The sequence below is a fragment of the Xiphias gladius genome, chromosome 21 (assembly GCF_016859285.1).
Source record: "Xiphias gladius isolate SHS-SW01 ecotype Sanya breed wild chromosome 21, ASM1685928v1, whole genome shotgun sequence".
Taxonomy (NCBI): domain Eukaryota; kingdom Metazoa; phylum Chordata; class Actinopteri; order Istiophoriformes; family Xiphiidae; genus Xiphias; species Xiphias gladius.
This window is the reverse complement of record NC_053420.1, coordinates 16038045-16055765: the sequence shown is the minus strand read 5'-3', so window position 1 is coordinate 16055765 and position 17721 is coordinate 16038045. Positions and strand designations below refer to the sequence as shown.

At 41.1% G+C, this 17721-nt stretch overlaps 2 protein-coding genes across 2 annotated transcripts in view; one reads left to right on the top strand and one right to left on the bottom strand.

The window, feature by feature from the left end:
- Positions 1-435: 435 nt before the first annotated feature.
- si:ch211-157b11.14 (uncharacterized protein LOC799552 homolog) lies at positions 436-5453 on the top strand. Its single transcript, XM_040159027.1, has 4 exons — positions 436-522; positions 1318-4283; positions 4381-4497; positions 5362-5453. Exons 2-4 carry the CDS (start codon positions 1343-1345, stop codon positions 5451-5453), a joined length of 3150 nt encoding a protein of 1049 aa, XP_040014961.1. The 5' UTR covers positions 436-522; positions 1318-1342.
- Positions 5454-6353: 900 nt separating this feature from the next.
- rereb (arginine-glutamic acid dipeptide (RE) repeats b) overlaps positions 6354-17721 on the bottom strand; it is an 11947-nt gene continuing 579 nt past the window's right edge. The window contains exons 2-16 of the mRNA XM_040159025.1: positions 17210-17263; positions 15511-15610; positions 15306-15404; positions 14776-14856; positions 14505-14658; positions 14298-14384; positions 13960-14153; positions 13560-13721; positions 12771-12872; positions 11444-12582; positions 10379-10583; positions 9583-10285; positions 9338-9478; positions 9070-9244; positions 6354-7993 (exon numbers count right to left, since the gene is read on the bottom strand). Coding sequence (XP_040014959.1) covers positions 7960-7993; positions 9070-9244; positions 9338-9478; positions 9583-10285; positions 10379-10583; positions 11444-12582; positions 12771-12872; positions 13560-13721; positions 13960-14153; positions 14298-14384; positions 14505-14658; positions 14776-14856; positions 15306-15404; positions 15511-15610; positions 17210-17263 — 3430 coding nt within the window. The 3' untranslated portion in view covers positions 6354-7959. The remainder of the gene's footprint in view (positions 7994-9069; positions 9245-9337; positions 9479-9582; positions 10286-10378; positions 10584-11443; positions 12583-12770; positions 12873-13559; positions 13722-13959; positions 14154-14297; positions 14385-14504; positions 14659-14775; positions 14857-15305; positions 15405-15510; positions 15611-17209; positions 17264-17721) is intronic.

Here is a 17721-nt window from a genome sequence, read left to right as displayed (position 1 = left end):
TGTGGGATTTTGTGATAATAAAATCATTATAGCAAAGTTTTAGGAAGAAAAAGATCCAATTAAAACTACAGTTTGCATATTTAAAATGTCACATGTTCAAATGAAAAATGAAAATATTAAAGTGAATACCTGTGTTGAAACGAGTCACGACGATTTAGTCACTTTAAATATAGTATACAACATATTGTATGTTTAATTAGCCATCATTGTAGCAAAATGTGTCAGTGTCTTTGTCTGTCCATTATGTTTTTGTCTCATGATGGAACTGATTATTGCATGTTACCTCTGATGAATGTAAGAGCGCTCGTATTTTTGGTTACTGAAATGTCACAGCTCTGGTAGGGTAGGGAAGGACGTTTTCACCAGCAGCCACATGTGACTGGACATACTACTCTATTTATAACAGCTGTGTGCAAGGTCCCAGTCTGACATGTGCAAGGACAGACACATCAGAGCTGAAATGTTCCTGCAGGGAGAAACTACTGACACCTTCAAATTGGACGTCTCGTCCCTCTGCAACAGGTAGGTCCCTGTTCACTACAGAATCCCATTAACACTAATCCACTGGAGCGATACGCTTCGCGTTAGTTGTTTTACTAGAGTAGAAACACAAGACCTTCAATGACTTTGAAGTAGAGCGGTTGGAAGAATTTAGTAACAACAACGTCCATCATGCTGAAAATGAAAGTGTGACCCTAATAACTGCACCCCTGAAAAATAATGAAATACATTTAACCCTAAAGCTAAAACAATAATGCACCAAATGTGTTAACCAAATAAAAAATATGATATACACTTTGAGGAATTATTTGAGCAGGCACAATTTTCAGTAAGATGATATTTTAGTGTTAGTTTTACAGTTTCCCTCTGTTTACAAGATCCTACGCTGAGTGTGTTTGTTAAACTGATACGGTAAGTTGCACCCTGACATCGGCTGAATCATTCATATCAGGTCATGTGACGTGTTTTCTAAGAGCAGGGTCATGGAGTATTTTGGGGTCTGTTATGGACCGTGTGACCAAGGTGCTCTGGGGTTGCTTTGCTGCTCTCTGAGCTCTTCACTTCTCAAGCGTTGAACTAATAAAGGAACTCGTTTGCTTTCTGCACAATGTTTCCTGCTGATAGCTGATTACAGCAACGTTAAGCTTCAGACAAGTGCACATGCTCTATATTTAATTCCAATGTGTCGATGTAACTTCAGCTATAACTCGGTAATGTTACCAAGTATGTACTGTTGCACTGCCACTTATTTTTAAAATGCAATAAACCGAATTTGTAATCACTGATCTTCTTTATATATTCTCTTCTTTTTTTCAGATTGAAGAGCATGTGAGGATTCAAAATGGATGATTTAGATCACAGCATGTGCATTGCAGAGTTCGACTGGACCAGCTTCTATGATGACAGTGAGGAGTGCGGCCTGCTGCAGCCTTCGCTCGCCTGCCCCGACAACGCCAGCCTTAGCGATTCAGAGGATTCAGGAGACTCAACTTCAGTCCTCAGTACGGGCCAGCAGGAGATACTGCCGAGCCCTGAAGTGAACCGTGACGGAGCTGAGAGCAACGACGCAGGAGAGGAGAGCTGTATAAAGTTATCGATGGTGCTGAATGATAGTACAGGAGGAGAACAAGCTGAAGAAGACAGTGAGACACAAGTGAACTCCGAAATATGCCTCGATTGTCCCGCAGGAAATACCCTTAGCACAAAAGAGGTGCACATGGGGACTGCAGGAGACGTCACAGAGGACACAAATGGGAACATTACAAACACACTGCAAACTGAAACAATACATGTTCGGTGTTCAGGAGTTTCTAAAGAGCTGAAAAAAGAGGACGGAGATCTGCAAACAGAAACAGATCATTCCAGAGAGGAACCTGGTCCGCTGTTTCTAAACCAAACAGAACCACACGTGAATGAGCCACAAGCTACAGACAGAACTGTGAGCGAGGATGTGAGCAGTGTCGCTCCAAGAGCAGAGAAGGAGCGCTGGTTCGTGACAGTGAATGACAGTCCTGCACGACAGCGGGTGCATGCCACCCCCGTGAAAAAAAAACGAAAACAAAAAAAACCTTGTAAAAACAGTCACACGTGCAGCCGAGGGCAGGAGCAATCACTTGAAAATGGCCTGGAGTTAGAGATAAACAAAAATCAAAATGAATCTGAGGGAGGGAGGGACATGGGGGGCCTCACTCAATCAAAACGAAGCTTGGCTCAAGACTCAGGATGGCGTCCGAATCCTGAGAGCGTTTCAGATTCATTGCAGATGTCTTCTGAAGAAGACAATGTGTTAGAAAAACTGGTGATCTCTCATTCCCCCAAAGAAAATGTCAATGACCCAACAACGGACGAAAACAAACAGGAACCAGGCAGCTCAGCATCCACATCACATGACATACGTACACCCAAAGACCCTTCGCGGTTGGAGAGTGTGGAGTCAGACGAGTTTGAAGATGGTGTTGACCTCTTCTCTATTCACAGCTATGACTCTGAAAGCTATTTGTCTGCTGCTGAATCAGTGGAGGAAACTCAGCATCTTCTCATGGAAAACCTTCAACCCGTGGATTTTAAACAGTTGCAGTACTCAGCGTCTCTGACCTTGCAGACTGAGAGTGCCCTCGCTGACAGTACCCGGGGCAGACAGATGCGTTCTTGTTATAGCACTCTCTCGACCAACTGTGACGGTTATGACGGCACTGACGTTGAGCCTACCCTGGCGTTTCCATCTGCTGGCCAAGGAGACTACAAAATGCCAGATGACAGCTCTGCATGTGATAATAACGCAAGCAGCACGGTACTCCACACGCTCTTGGACACAACTGGAGTCCAAAAATACAAAATGAATCATTCAGCATCTGGTAGCTCTTCAGGTGATCAGCTTAGTCCTCTCCCTGTTCCTGATTTAACTCTAACACCTTGCTCTGTGGGTGACAGCCCTGAAACATGCACCGAGGCTGCCGGCAACACTCGACCTGTGTTCGCCATTTCTGCCTTTTGGGATGAAATGGAAAAACTGACGATAAATGACATTTTGCAGCTTAGGATGAGTAGAAGCATGCCTCCTAGGGAAACAGAAGAAACAGTGGTAGCAAATGCAGATGAATCTCCAACAAACTCCCTGGATGACACTGTGCAGTATAACCTGTCTGACGGTGGTCTAATGGACACGTCGGACACTGCTGATTCAGACTATTTCACACAGCTTGATGAATCCAAGCCAGATCGCTCAAGCTGTGAGTTTTCCACCTCAGATTTTGAAGAGGAGTACTGGCAGTTTATTGCCTCCAGCAGGAACCCCAGTCCTGATCCTCACAGCCAAAACCAACAGAGGACAAGTGACTCTCATTTTTTATCACGTGAGGAAGAGGAGTCCACGAGCTCTGAAGGAAAGGAGACACCTGTGCCTTTGGAGGACTTTGGGGGACAGAGTATCGAGGATCGGGAGTCACATACTTTGAGCAAACTTGCACGGCCAAGACAGATGACAAAAAGCAAAAGTATGCACGATGTACAAATGCTCAACAAAGAGGATTTACCTTTACCGTTTGGTGTTGATAAGAGCAGTCTATTTCTCAGCAGCTGTCAGTCTCTGGAGGAAAACATGGTTTTGAAAGTCAGCGAAAACCTGGGAACACTAATACCTGCGCCTTTTCCACCCAACACAGATGTACTAGATGAACATTATCAAACATCCTTGTTTGAATACTTTTTCACAGAGGATAAAGCAAAGAATGACTCCAGGGGCATTGCTGTCTATGACCCAGAGGACATCTCAGTGGCTCCTGTGTTTGACTACACTCTTTGTACATTCAGGGATGAAATGTTGTTCTCTTCCCTCCATGATTCCCAGCGCAGCGAGGAGAATCCCATCCCTATCTTTTCTTGTTCTCATCCTACTGTCAGAAATCTCACATTCCCAAAATCGGACTATGTTTTCTTGAGGGCAGACTGCCAGGCAGAAGAAGGGGTGGACAACCTCTCTTCAATCAGAGTTGTGTCTCCCTCTTTCTTCCTGGCCAATCAGTGTTGGGCATCTGCAGCAGCTGCAGGTGGGTCTTGCAACTGGAAAAGTTTAATATCGACCAGGAAGATTTGCTTCCACGACAAAGGCAGCATCCGGTGCAGAAGCTCTGGCACCTGGGTGTTTCCAATTGAGGCTGAGAAGATGGAGAGAGAGGATCCACCGAGCACTGTGCTGGCTGAGGGAAGAGTCTCTTCAGCTCCTTCGCAGCTGTTCAGAGAGCTGGCAGTGCAGCAGAGCACTTTGGAAACTATAGAGACAAAAAGTAAGCCAGAGCTCTGGGATGTAAAAAAGAAAAAAAGAAACGCCTACACTAGAATGAAATGAAATCTACTTTTTTTGCACGTTTATGTCTCTTGCAGGACGAGAGGGCATCTTATCTGCGCTGAGGCAGTCAGATATGTGTTTGGTCTGCATTGCCTTTGCCTCCTGGGTTCTGAGGTCTTCGGATCCAGAGGCTGCTGATGCCTGGAAAGCAGGTATGAAAGGTCTTGCATTGATATTCTGCTGTCATTATTTAGCAAATATGTCTGAAATACAATATTAAAAGGGCCTGAAATCATATTTTCTCAGTCAGCTTCTTAATATGGGGTCTTATAAGAACCCAAAATCTGTTGCCAGAGTAAAAACAGGGTTATTTTACATAAACGTGTTTCTTGGCCTTTTGTCCATGACTTTCTATGCACTAGACTTTAGTAACATTGGATTTAAAATCTGATGCAAGTTTTTTGAGCTGAATTTTTGAGAGTTAAACTCTTAAAATTCAGCATATATGAAGAATAAAGTTTACAATAATAATAAGTAATAAATATTCACTGGGATTTAAATGGAGCAATTTCTTTAAAGGAAATCCATCTGGAAGTCATACACTCAATGCCAGTAACTGAACTCGCTAAAATAATTAATAATAAATACCTGTTATTAGTACAGAACTACCTGGTTCTTTCCAGAAAACCTTCATGAAAATACTAGGAAATAACAGATGTTACTGAATGTTTTTGTATAATGTCAGTTTTATCATTCTCTTTGTGTCTTGCCTTTATGTTATTTTATCGCTCTAACACTTTCAGAGTCAGACCCACAGCTGGAAATGTTTTTCATTGCTCTTCTCTTTTTCATACTAACCCCCCCCCCCCACAACAAAAAAAAAAAAATATATATATAAATGAATTGAAAATGAAAGTTAATTTTCAAAGTGACTGCTGCTTCTTCAGTGAGGAATTTTTAATGTTATGAGAAATACTTATACAGGTTTGAAAACACGTTTTCAGGGGCTTTAAGTTTTGAACATTAAGAATTCTGGATAACTTGGTGAATGTAACCTTTACTGATATTCTGTTCAGCTCTGCTAGCAAACGTGAGTGCGCTCTCAGCTATCCAGTATCTGCGGCAGTATGTGAAGAAGAAGACAAGTCCTCCTCAAGATGATCCCTGATATATAATGTACACACAAGAGACGTCATTTCCAAACATTTTTCATATACTGTATGTTGGGTCATATATCTGCTCAATATCTACTGTTTTAGTGTATGTATAGGTTTCCAAGTTACAAAACACCACGTAAAGGTAGAAGTCAGCAAACTCTTTCTGGGTTTTTTTCCAGCCTCTAACTAGTTGGACTGATGATACTCTGATGTGTAAAACTTTTAAAACTTTTTGTTAAAAAAAGTTACAGTATAAATCAAACCTGTTTTAAGGCTTTATATCTTCAAGACTGAATATCAGGGTTCAGTGAAACAGACAAAGCAGGGAACACATTGTTGGTTGTGGTCCTTTTGTGCGATTTGTTATAGACTAACCTCATCCTTTAAAGACATGAAAACATTTCAGCTGCATTTTAAACTTTAAATAACTTTGGTTTATCAGTTCTGGGTAAACTGATGTTGCCGTACGGACCATGATGTAAGCATAGAAGTTCAGAATTATTAACACTTGCCATTTTGGGAATGTCCTGTTGGATTTGTATGTTATAGAGCTGCATTCAAGCTAAGATGTAATGGCGGCTGGTAGGTTTTTAATGTACTGCTGGCAAATGTATGTGGGGTGTCTTTGTAGAGGTTGAAAGCCTGAAAGAAAGTCAGGATGTAGATGTTGGTCTGGTTTGTGTGCATGTTGTAAGAAAAGGTAAAATAGGTGACTCCTTGAGCTGTGTGTGATCGGAAAGCTTTGTCTACAACAGTAGTTCCCAACCTTTTTTGCCTTGTTCTCCTTTAATTCAAAGCCATGTTCAGCCCACATCACAGGCTGATGAGGTGTTCAGAGGGATTTTTCATTTTTAGACCATTTCATTTGAATAATGAAAAAGTAAAACTATACGGTATTGAAAAGAAAGTAAAAAAGCAAAGATTAGAAACAAGTCTGGAATATAAACATAATTCTTAGTAGCAAAATTTTGTTTTATCTTGGGTCACGACCCCCAGGTTGGGATCCGCTGGTCTATAATGCTGTATAGTCGAACGGCCAGTGCAGGATCTGCTGTGATGCAAAAAGAGATCTGTCCCATGCTATATTCAAACAAATTTCAAGCTAAACGATTTTCTCATTTGTAGCTTTGACTAACTTCATCAATGACATTTCCATTAGGCGCTGTTGTCTCAAATGCTCTTAGTTACTAACGCTACATGATTTGTTGTTGTCAGTGCCACTGTTTAAAAACTATTTTGTGTAAAGATCTAGAAGCAAATAGTTGTTGCAACACTTCAACATCTCTTGTCAAACAAAACATGTGATTTTGCATATATGACAGATTTGCTGCATAAGTGATTTAATGCAATAAAACCATGAATGTATAACTCTCATGTCTGTCAAAGTTGATGGGTGCAGGAAACAACAACACTAGCAGCAGCTATACTGCTATTTTTCTACAGTTTGTACCACAGTTTTTTTTTTCTCCGCACAGAAGAACTCCATGTGCAAAGAAAATAAGGTGTCACTGCAGAAATATTTATTGAAATAAATATGCAATGGATACACTTTCATATTATATCACATAAATATTGAATTTAGATGCAGTTCTTTTTAAAATTCCATTAAAAATTTAGTTTCTCCAATTCAGTTATTCTCATCAAAATGAAGTAAATATGCTGTTCTAATAAAACTTTGTGTCTGTAGTGACAGACCATGGTCCAATTAATAATTATCTCAGCTTATAATACTATATACTGTTTTTAGCTTATGATTTACTGCTATCGTGCTGAATCAGGGGTCAGGTGTTCACATCTACTGCTATATCAATAGCACTCATTCATATAGGATATTGTGAACATGTAATATTTACAATCTCAAAAATGATCCAAGCGAATAAAGGCTTCGGTTAAATTGTGAAAAGATATCTTGATATATAAAACTTTAGGATTTAGACAAATATTTAGCAGATTTAAGAGTAAAACCAACCTCTACTATACTTTCAGAGTCTAAACACCACAATGCAATTTGCTACTCTAGTTTGGTGAAAACTGAAGACTGAGTCATGCTAGGTCGTTACAATCATTCAAACACTGATTAAAATGTCATTCTGTACAAGGAAAATCATTTAGAAATCATCATGGGGGTTTTTAAACTTAACACCAAAGTCAGTCTGTTTTCATATCCTTTATAAGAGCTGTATTTAAGCAAATTTAAATCACTGCATATCAAACAGTTTTACAGTCTGTTAGAGAAAATCTGTCACTTTAAATCTAATACGAATAAGTGAGATCTTTCTTTATTGTGATAATAAAACTAGTGTAAAGTCTTAAGTGATATGAAAATCTCAGACAGACTTTGACAGTCCCATTAAGTGCTGAACGAGGAATGTTACATAAAGATCCACAAAGTATTCTCTAAAATATATTAAACCAAAAAAAAAAAAATGACACACAAATATTCTCTTACAGTTTCAAAAGTACACAGTATTCTATTGGGTATAAGTGTAGGGTTTCAGGACATGCACCACCTGACACTCAAGATGGCTTGTCACCTTCTTTCTTCAGACGGCTTCAGAAGACAGAAACAAAAATGAGCAAACATATTGTGCAGTTGGTTGTCAGACAGTTTACGTGCGTATAACTAAGCAGTGTTGTTTGGCTCCATAGTGGAGTGACCACACAATAACCAAAAACCACACAGTTACAATAACAATCTAAAACTTCTAATCATCACAGTCATCTATTTGGAGTCCACGCAACTGCAGATTTTTAAATAAGAATAAATATGAGAGAAGTTAAGGTCTCTTCATGCCTAAAATTATTGGTTTCTTTTTGTATTAATTTTTTGTATTCATTTATTTCATTTGATTTTGATTACCCAATTCACTGTGTAGGCCTGAATATAAAAAACTTTTTTTTTTTCTGGAAAATATGTTTGAAAAGGTGGGCTTTGTATTATAATCGAGGAATAGATTTAGATCATCACATTTTTCTGAATGGAGATAAACCACCACCTAAAGGGAGTTTTGCAATGTGGGCTGTTTGTAGCCTAATGTTGATGAGATAGTTTTTTAGCGTTTTTAAGTCAGTTTATAGTGTGTTTTTAAGAGTTAGTAAGCCTGGAAACTGGTAAGGAAGCTCAGTTAACCTACAGATGTTTCTGACAGCATGTGTTAATGTTTTGCTGCCATTGAGAAAAAATTAAATTTTTGAAGAGTAAAGATTAGTCCAAATGTTTAACTGCAAACCTGGGGCTCAATCATCTGTGAAGCTACATAATAATGTTATGATTAGGAGCTCAAAGTGTCTGTCTGAAAAATGCTTGGGAGACTTTCTGTGACTGATGGACAAGCTACACAGTGTGGGATTTATGTGATGCTTTAACTGAAGTATCTTATATTTCAGGTTTTAAGGATGAGGACAACCTCTCCTTTTTTCTTCAAAAACCGTCTCAACAGGGAAAAACTGACAATGTTTTGTATCTTCAAAAAGTCCAAGTTCCAAACAGTTGTTGGAAAAGGCTTGGTCGTCTTATAATCTGGTTCGTCGTATATTTGGTACTGGAGTTCCTCAAGTAATTGTTTCAACCCTAGGTCTAGATAATACACTCAAAAACCAAACCTTTCAAACATTAAAAGACTTCACCTGTAGTAATCTTCCTGACTTGGTAGGGGGCCTCCATGCAGGTGATGCCCATGCAGCCACTGCTGCTCCATAGCCATCCTCTGCAGCTCTGCAGACTGAGCATGCATGGCTTGGAGCTGGTGAGCAGCAGACATCTGAGGGATCGGGCCCTGCAGCTCTCGTGGATATGCAGCTCCTATGGAAGACGCAAAAATAATAAAGCTAATTAGAAAAGCTGGACTCTGTTAAGACTCAAATTTTCGGCTGTGAGTACATTAAGATTACAAACCAAACAATGGGTGGCGCAGCATCTCATGATCATGAGGAAGATCACTGAGTAAAGGGTTGGGGATCGGACCAGCAGGGAAGGGGAATCGGGCCAAACGTGGTCCTGTTGTCAGAGGGTCCACTAGAGGATGAGGGCTTGAGCCTGTATGAAGAAATAGGACATACAATAAATACAGGTCAACTTCCCACACCGGATGTATTACTGTTGACTATTTAACTTCCGAGGATGCATAAAGTCAGCCTCACCTTGACTGAGGGGGTCCTGTTGGTGCAGGTGGAGGTGAGAGTGAATGTGAGAGTGCTGGTGATGATGCGGTGTCACGTTGAGCATCTGCAGCCTGGCACCAGGGTCAGTCGCCACAGAGGCCATCCTCTCCGCATGCAGCCGCTCTGCAGTGAGTCGCTCGGCGTAACTCAGCTCCGGGCGCAGCTGAGGTCCTGCCAGTGCCATCCTCTCCCGCTCCAGATGGTTCAGCCCGGGATGGAAGGGTGCGAAGGGGTGGGGGGGCCCGGGTATGTGAGGAAGACCCAGTGCGCCATGTCTGGCAAAGTGCTCCATGGGGTTGGCCGAAGGGTGTAAGGTTTCCAGGTCTGGGGGCTTGACCTCAAAGCCAGGCTTCATCCTCTCGCGGAGCTCTCTCTCTCTGAGGTTCCTCAGCTCGCGCTCTCTCAGGCTGGGTTCAGCACTGTACAAGCCCGGCATGTGGTAGGCCAGCAGTGGGTCACCGGGGCTCAGGGACACGTAGAAAGGGTGGTTGCGGTTGGTGGGGGACATGACGTGCGGTCGGGCATATTCACTCAGGGTGCGCAGCGCAGGTGTATCAGGGCCAATATAAGGAGGCACAGCAGCTACAGTGGTGGGTGGCTGCTCGAAGGAGGGGCGTCCATGGCCTTGAGCTGTCATCTGGGCCTCACTCATACGACTGTCATGGGAGGAGCTGGTGGCTCTCTGTAAGCAAAGGCAGTGTGTGAGAGAACTCATACATCTTTGTGTGACAGAGAATATGCTTGAAAAAAGGAATGAAAGGAATGTTGCACTCACAGCGTTTCTGTCAGCCTCCCTTTCTCGCTCACGTTCTTTGTCCCTCTCCCTCTCACGCTCTTGCCGGGCACTGAGTTCAGCTTCTCTCCTAGACTTTTCCACGGCCTCCTCCCTTTTCTTGGCCAATTTGGAAGACGAAAGTGGAGTGAAGAACAAGTCTGTTCTAGCACAGGAGTTGTAACCACGATCCAAGTGCTTGATAAACCTGAAAGAATCCAGAGGTGTACATCTATTAGTATGGCTCAAACTTCATTCACACAAAATCACAACATGAGGACTAAGCAGCTTTTGGCACCATGCATATGACACATAATGAGATGAGATGGACATGTACTGAACACTGCAGAAGAAAATGTGATTTAGTGTTTATTAGTCCCTGATCTTTATTTACATTTTAATAAATACAAAGCCACTTAAACCTGCATATTATATTTATAGTTTTAGGCCTAATTCAAATCACCTATAATGACATTTAAAACACCAAGTTCATTGCTGAGATCAGGGATTTATAACGGCTTTAAAACAAAATCCATGTGGCCACAACAAACAAACAGACAGGTTTTAAACAAGTCCAATTTGACAATGTTCTGTAAACCACCAATGTGGAAATTAAAACAAAGGCAATCATAAATGATTACCCTAATCTGCTGCTGAAAACGCTCATGGGAGCTTTCAGAGCTTTGTCCTGGTTCAACTTAGACCTTGCACAGAAGTCGCTTTACAATCCAACCGACAACTATAACGGACATTTTGGATCGGTTCACCTTGGATTTCACCTCCAGCTAAGAAGTTTAGGAAAGAGATTTGTTTAAATAATGTTTGGTTGTAAGGCCACTCATGCTGTTTGCTGATTGAAAATGTTACTATAAGTGGCAGGAATAGTATAATTTTACTATAAATTTTAAAAATTGTATACAAGAATACTAATAAACACAAATAAACCTAAGAAGTGTGATCTGTTCTCAAGCAATGTGGTATATCTGCTTTCATAGTACTACATAGGAATGTCAAAACCTTCCATCGTTTTCAAAGGCAGTTCCTAATAAACAATGTCCTCAGTCATACCGTGCAGACTGGCTGGCATGGCTTGCCATGTTAACGATGGTGGGCTCTGGTGAGGGGCTCCTAGGTGGAGACGGTGGGCTCTCTACCTCTTCCATCTCATCCAGAGGCTCCTCCTTAATCTGCACATGTGATCCCCCAGCTGTGCTGCTTGGTGAGGGTCTCCGAGGAAGAGGCAGGAATGATGGCTGGAGGCTTGGGACAGGGCCAATAGCAGATGGTGTTACAGAGGTGAGAGGGTGAGAGGCTGCAGCAGGTGGTTGAGAAGACGTTATGCTTTTTCCGGGGTGGGTTTGCACCTGAGAGATCACTGGAAGTTGGGCTGGAAGTGACTGCATTGGCAAAGGCTGTGGCATGAGCTGAAGAGGGGGAGGTGGAGCACCTGGAGGATGCTGGTTGGGCAGAGAATTGAGGGGCTTTAGAGCAGGCGGAGGGGGGAGATTGGAGGGCATCTGGGGGAAAGGTGTAGCAGACTGGTGGGGTAGCTGTTTGTGTGAAGGTGGAATTGGGGTGGTGGGGGGAGGCTTGATTTGTGGACCAGACAGAGGAGGCTGTGGGAGCTGCGACTCCCTAAAGAAGGGTGGAGGACGTGGAGGGGCCTGAGGTGATGGGCCTTGTGACTGCAGAGGCTGCGCAGAGTTAAGAGCAGGGGAGACCTGAAATGCTGGAAAAAGAGGGTCCTGACCCAATGCTGACGGTAGAAGAGGCGGACCAGAAAGAGAGTGAGAAGTGGGCTGTGGTCGGCTGTTTGGACCCCCTGTGGCAGGTGGCTGACCCGTGGCTGGCTGAGGGGGGTCTGGAGAAGGAGGAGGGGGGCTCTGGGCGGGCTCAGCAGAGGGGGTGCTTTGAGGTGGCTGAGGAGTAATGGCGGGACGCTGAGAGGGGAGGGCCTGCAGGACTGGTGTGTCAGCCAACACAGCAGCTTGGGCAACAGGCTCTGATGGGACGCCGTTTGGCTGGGCAGATGAGTCAGAGTCGCTCTCGTTGCCCTGTTGAGGGCTGGGAATGCTGGGAGAGGAGCTGCGGTTGTCCTGATCAATGTCTTTGGTGTCACTGCTGCCATCATCCTGAGCGCTGCGGCTTTCTGAAGAGCTCTCCTCCTCTATCTCGGCTTCTCCCTCTGACCGGGAGCCCTGTGGATCCTGAAAGTACAAACAAATCTGAATAATGTTTTGCCTAATTCATGCCTACCAATATGTTATTATATAGAAATCGAATTTTTAGACCGATGGATTTAACTACATGTGGTAGTTCACAAAACAAGAAGTTTAGCGTCCCTGCTGCAGAAAATGTCACAAATGATATTGGTAGGGGAGGTGTTCCCTCTCACCTGTGTCTTCGGCCTTTTAGGTGTAACTTTTTCAGGCTCCTGAGTGGGACTCTCCCGTACACGTTTTGTTGTCTTTGGTGACGATACCTCCTCTTTTATCTTCTGTGGACACGGCATGATATTTACAGTGGATTTAATTACTGACAGAAGACGACGATGATGACACTGAACATGCATCCATGTCTGCAGCAGTGTTACATGTATCCACCGGAGAGACACATTGTTTAGGTCGCCTGTATAATTTCACTTACATGTAAGGTTGTTGGGACTAACTAAACTTTCATCAGCTCAGCCGGCGAATTCTTTGAAGAATACCTCATCGGGTATTGCCCAAAACACCACATCAAAGACAAATTTTACTTGCTTTGTGTAGACAATAATGTTTTTCTAAATCAAAATTAGAATTAAAAACCATCTTGTTTACCGTCGATAAAATACTGTTTCATAACAGTGAATGCATAACTACAAAGTGACTCCAGCCCACAAAATTGTATACATATCACAAAACTGTTCGCCCTGTAATTTAGTATTTGTCAGGTTGTTATGAAGCTGCTGGGATCAGTACAGCTGCAATTGTCTTTGTAGCAGCATAATCAAAAAGCTGCCACACTGTCAGTATTTTTATTTCCTGTATCTTCATTCCTGCTACGTAAATAACTGCAACCTATATCCTCTAATATCCTCTTTAAGAAGACACAAATGTTCAATAACTCTAACTGGTCTGAAAAGATCATTTATTACAGGTATACATGTATGTTTATGTATATGAAATGTGTAGATTATGTTTACCTTGGTTGTTCTCTTAGTGGATTCATTCTTATTATCTGTGAAAGACGATCTCAGAGAGTTAGAAGTCACTCCGCTAGGGGAGGGCTGGTTACTGGACTGCTGATCCTCACTGGTGGGGGATCCTGTGAGCCTCCTGTGGCCACTTCTTAGAGATGACAGCTGCTTTAAGAAATAGTCACAAGTTGATATTGTTAAAATGCAGACAAGAAAAACGTTCCCCATAATGTGAAAGATATTTTCCCAGCAAAAAAAGTGAAACAACATCTTAAAATCTGATTCTTCTTGTAAATTATAATGATATTTTGACTACAAAATGGCTTTTGCACAAAAATAAATGTTTAAATGTTCATTACTAGGAGTAAAGCTAATAGTATGACTGATCTACCAGCCTCAGGCTTACAGGTGCTCTGCTTCGCCGTGTCCTCATGCCATGCTTGCTGTTCACCTCTTCTTCCTCTTTAACAGGTTTAAACATGAATGAAGCGCCTGCAGATTTTGGAGCTGGCGGCAGGCATCCGTGTTTGTTTTCATATGTGCGACAAGTTGTGCAAAGCAAAGTGTTATCTCTTCCCCCTTGGTGCCAATCTTTAGAACCTGTTAGAGAAAAATGGCTTTAGGTACAAGTTTCACAAACCGTTTCAATGTAAATTTCATCGTAAAACACTAGTATTACTTATAATAAACAAATATTGAACACTTCCGCGATTTATTCAATCAGAAATACGGACTTGTACTCACTTGTTGTACCACAGTGGCTGCAGCTCTTGATGTCCTGTTCACTGTCTTCACTATCAAGATCATCCTCACTGGCAGAACTCATGTCCACTGCAAAAGAAACGATCGGCATGGATAAAGACCAAGTCCAATGCATATCTTGACCGCACAACTATTCCCCTATTCACGAGCAACTGCAACTATTTCAGAGGACTATTAAAAAGTGCTCACCTGAATAATTTCGTGATGGGGTGTTTACTGGAGCTGCTGCAGAGCGAGTCTTTGCCTTGCGAGAGGACGGCTGTCGCCGTTGCTGTCGATAAGCTCTTGTTCCTGCAGCTTCAGGAGTTTTCTTCCAGTGGTAATAAAAAGTGATCAGCTCTCCCTGTGAATTAAAACCACAGACTTTTAGGAATATTATGAGTTATGCCTCTGATCGAGAATACGGGGATCATGAATCAATGCATGCAATACAAATCTGTACACAAAAGTGTTAAATTACAGTCTTTTTGCTGGGTAAAAAGTCTTTCCGGATGCGGAAGAAATTCTTTCCGTACTGTCTCAGGCCTTTGATGAAATGTTTCTGTAGAGAAAAAAGAGGGAGAGGGGTGGATATAATTAAATGATATTACATTGTAAAACAAAAGGCTCCAGCACAGATATTGTTAATCTTATGATACTGTATATAGTAGCACTTATCAAGCATATGTCTGACATGATTATTATACTGGAAGTACTAGACTAATTAGATGTTTGAGGTGGTGGTTCAAAGACACAATTTTACTGCATGTACCATTGCTGTTTTAACAGCACTCAATTAAGGTAAGTGAACTGATCTTCTCAGTTTTTTGTTTTGTTTTGTTATTTACACTCCCTGCACTGTTAAAAATGTTAGGTATGTTTAAAATACATACACAGCTTCCCACCAGTTTAATCACCATGAATTTAATCTCCCTGCACAAACTTTGTTAGGGACAAACAAACTATCAGCACTGACCTTCAGTGCTGTGTTACAAGCAAAAGGCGTCTCACCACATCACCCTCCGACCAGCATTTCTCAATAAGCTTTGGCAGAGGCTTCTTAACCAGACGCTGGAGAGCTTTTGCTGCATCATAATGACTTGCATGTAGCTAGAATTGAGAAAAAAACATAATTGTTTGCAAGTTTGCGATGTGAAACTGTTGTTCTTTGAATTAACCAGAAACATTATGTATATAATTCAGCTGTGCTCCGCACCATGTTGAGAGCATTGAGTGTGGTGTCATCACGGGAAGCTGCTAAGCATCCATCCTCTGTTGATCCACCATCACACATCCCTGCAAATGCTGCCATGCTCCTTGAAAAATAAACAAAATACAGTTCTGATGTCAGGTAGAATCAATATTGAAAGTGCATTTTTACACTTTACTGGTTTAATTTTAAGTCTGATTCCAAAAACTGATTCTAAAATGTGTAATAATAGAGGCCCCGGTGGTTCCAGCAGAAAACTAGCAGTGTTCAACAATCATGTTTCTCTTAATCCATAGCCCCACTTAAAAACAGGTTTCTTGCTAATATGACATTTAAGAAACCAGGTTATAACAATAAAGCCTTACCTGATATACTATAAGTACTGTTTTGGCATATGGTAATCATTTATAGCAACAAGGTATTTCATTACAGTCGGAGCATTGCAATGACCAAAAGCAGTTACATAATAAGGGCAATCATTTAGTTTAATGCATTAAATAGCAATTGCATCTTGTTGTTCAGTAAGGACAGCTGAAGCTGTGGGTAAATAATCAGAATTTATTGTAAAATTATATTAATTTGAAATTCTCAATATTTAAAATATTTATCCCCACTATAGCAAAGGTGATAGCCTTTATACACGTCTTTAGACTGACAAAGTTTATCTAAGTACCAGTAATTTTAAGCTATAAACGTCTACATGAGCTCCTGAGTCTGTAAACCAGGAGCAGGCCCCAGGCAACTCTGGGATGGCTGCTGTGAGCTTGGAAAGAAACCACAGGAGCTAGTAAACACCTCAACCTCCCTCTAGGGAAAGCAACTGGTGTCCCTCTCTGTTAACAACTGTGTTCGATAGGTACAATTATGACTTGAAATCTGAGTGCTTATTTTTTATTATAATATTCACAAAATTAAAAAAAAAAAATCTAAAATATAAAAAAAAAGTAATTATTTTTATTTTAAGTCAGTGATTCAGTATTTTAACTGTGAAGGAGTGATGATTATAATCAAATAAAATTTTGCCATTGTTTGGTATTAAAAAAAAGAGTAAGGCTATTATCTGGCTGTTACACATAGATATTCAAATAAGTCCTCAAATTTAAGACATTTTGCTATGACAGAAATGAATAATGAATACATGACATGCAAAAATAAGCGCACTAAACAGAGAGATGCAACAATTAAACAATTCAAATATTTCAACAATGACAGAAAATCTCAACACCAGCTAAAAATGATATAAGCTATTTCGTTTATAATCGGACAAAACAAAACTGCCAAATATTTCACAACTTCAGATAATCAGATTTGTGAACTTTTTGCTTTTCATTGTCATTTTCTTGTTTAAATAATTATCTTTGGGACTGTGGGTTGCACAAAACAATTTTGCAAAAAATGAGACTTGGGCTGACCTTCTTTTAAATATTAGGAACTTTATGGAAAAGACATTTTATGGAAAATTGTTGAAAAAATCAACATTGAAATCGAATCAACAAAAAAATTGTTGATTAAGCTCTACACTGACTGAGCAAATCAAAACAAAAAGCAGGTATCAATATCATCAAGTCTAGTCTCTAATTTTGATGTTTTCAAAGTATCTCTATGCCAATAGATCAATAAATAAATCAGACTTGAATTTTTGGACTATTGGACTATATAATTTATCTCTATTATGACATTTATAATATTAATAATATTTCAGGGGTTTGTGGGATGACTTGGCCCCACTCTTATCTCGCCCTGTGTGCTGTTCAGGCTCCTGGGAATAAAAAAAAAAAAAAAAAAAACATCCTTAAGTTTACAATGTGCATTAAATTTCAGCATGTCTTGGCATCGACAAAGTGTTTAGAATCAGGGAAACGCCAAGTCAGTTGGAAGTCAGTAGTGTTCATCAGCCTACTGCTATGTCAGCCTGCTTACTAGTCAATTATCGCTGTACAGTGTTTCACGTACATATGATTGTGTATTATATGATCGATATGTATAACCAATGCTGTTGTGTTTGATCCCCACTGTACAGCGTTTCAGCAGCTAGAGCAGGCATTGAACGCCCTCCATCCTCCATCACAATCTCAGCTGCGACCTGCGACGTTTCCTTATATTACATCCTTTATCCGACATAAACAGCACGCGAGCTGTCAATCAATCATAAAAAGGCGCAATGTAATCATCGTTAGCTTTTTACGGTCACCATTACGAGTACTGCTTCCAGAGCTG

Bases quoted from the DNA above. Each gene is read 5' to 3' on its own strand.
- si:ch211-157b11.14 (XM_040159027.1), top strand. From the start codon at position 1,343: ATGGATGATTTAGATCACAGCATGTGCATTGCAGAGTTCGACTGGACC. The intron at 4,284-4,380 runs GTAAGCCAGAGC...TGTCTCTTGCAG, and splicing joins GGAAACTATAGAGACAAAAA to GACGAGAGGGCATCTTATCT. The intron at 4,498-5,361 runs GTATGAAAGGTC...TATTCTGTTCAG, and splicing joins TGCTGATGCCTGGAAAGCAG to CTCTGCTAGCAAACGTGAGT.